This window comes from Chrysochloris asiatica, unplaced genomic scaffold (genome assembly GCF_000296735.1).
Source record: "Chrysochloris asiatica unplaced genomic scaffold, ChrAsi1.0 scaffold00176, whole genome shotgun sequence".
In the NCBI taxonomy this organism is placed as follows: Eukaryota; Metazoa; Chordata; class Mammalia; order Afrosoricida; family Chrysochloridae; genus Chrysochloris; species Chrysochloris asiatica.
The window spans coordinates 3,180,787-3,182,261 of NW_006408694.1; the positions used below are offsets into that span (position 1 = coordinate 3,180,787).

General features: G+C 35.5%; 1 protein-coding gene across 1 annotated transcript in view; it reads left to right on the plus strand.

Moving 5' to 3' along the window:
• Positions 1-1,475, plus strand: part of TCEA1 (transcription elongation factor A (SII), 1) — a 107,480-nt gene that overhangs the window by 86,477 nt on the left and 19,528 nt on the right. The window contains exons 6-7 of the mRNA XM_006871865.1: positions 184-240; positions 1,373-1,473. Of these exons, the coding sequence (XP_006871927.1) occupies positions 184-240; positions 1,373-1,473 (158 nt within the window). The remainder of the gene's footprint in view (positions 1-183; positions 241-1,372; positions 1,474-1,475) is intronic.

A 1,475-nucleotide genomic window follows, 5' to 3' on the forward strand; every position in this document is an offset into this window, starting at 1 on the left:
CTGGCCGATTCATCTCATTGGGGGTCTTCCTCTTTTTCTCTGACCCTCCATCTTACCCAGCATGACATCCTTCTCCAGCGACTGTTCCCTCCTGACAATATGTTTGGTTTACCCTTTATTGATATTTTCTCATAAAATGGTAAGATAACTTATTGTTGATGATTCTTTGTTCCTATTTTTTAGATGACTACGTTGCTATTGGAGCTGATGAGGAAGAGTTAGGATCTCAGATTGAGGAAGATATCCTTTGTGTATATATTCGTAATTGTTTAAAATAGTTTGCTATACATTGCAATTTTTCTTCCTGTGTAGAATTCAAATTTTATCCACTGTTTTGTACCTTTAAATTTTTGTTGTTTGTCTTTTAATTTTTTATTATGAATACAGTGAAGCAGTTTTCATTCAGTAAATCATGCTCTTCACTTCAACTCACTTATTACAATTGATTGTTAATGATTGTCCATTCTATGGTGTATGTACCTCAGATTATATTGTATTGACGGGAAGGGAGAAGGTTATCCATGTCATTTGAATCTTCTGTTTTTCCTGTCATTCAAAATTTTCTGCCTTGATAATTGAGAGTTGCATATTAAGTACAGTTGTTCAAAAGCCCATGGGAAACACGCATTAGTATTTTGGGGAAACACAGCAGAGCACACACAATCATCTTGTGCTCATTGTCAGGTTAAATGTCAATTACCCTGCTTATGCTGGCACCATGGAAGGAGCTCCAGAAGTTGGACCAAGCAGACCAAGTGGACAGGGAACATCTAGATGACAGTGTAGCAATGGAAATGGTCTGGTTAAGGAGTTGGCGGTATTAAAAAAAAAGGGGTTTTTGAGAGCCTAGCCTTTGTTGTGATGTGTTCTGCTGCTGACACATTTCAAACCTGCTAAACTATTACCTTGCTATCTGGGGGAAGAAATGAATCACCACAGACATAGTGAATGTCTGTTTTCAGAGGGACCTCAAGGGAACTGTCTAGAAACTGATACTTCCAGGATCTTAATAAAATTCAAGTTTGGGCAAGTTACAACTTGTATCAGGTGCAAGCTCCTTTTCATAACCTTGCTCACTTGATTGAGTTCCTGAGATGCTCTCTGGAACCCTGTTGATTTGTGTGCTGCTGACATTAAACATTAGGAAGAAGACATTTCTCACTCACAGTGTAATGAGTATAATCACTATTATTTGCCAATTACAGTTTAAGAAACAAGTAGAAGCAGTTTTAAAGAGTGATAGTAATATTATTACTAGAATTGGAAGTAGTTTTTATTTTAACTGTTTAGAAATTTCAGGAATTCTTATTTTGGCAGAATAGAAAAAATGTGGTCTTAATATTATTTTATAACCTCCTTAACTACCTAGTACCTATATATCAAGAAATAAGGAATACAGACATGAAATACAAAAATAGAGTACGAAGTAGGATATCAAATCTTAAGGATGCAAAGAATCCAAATTTAAGAAAAAA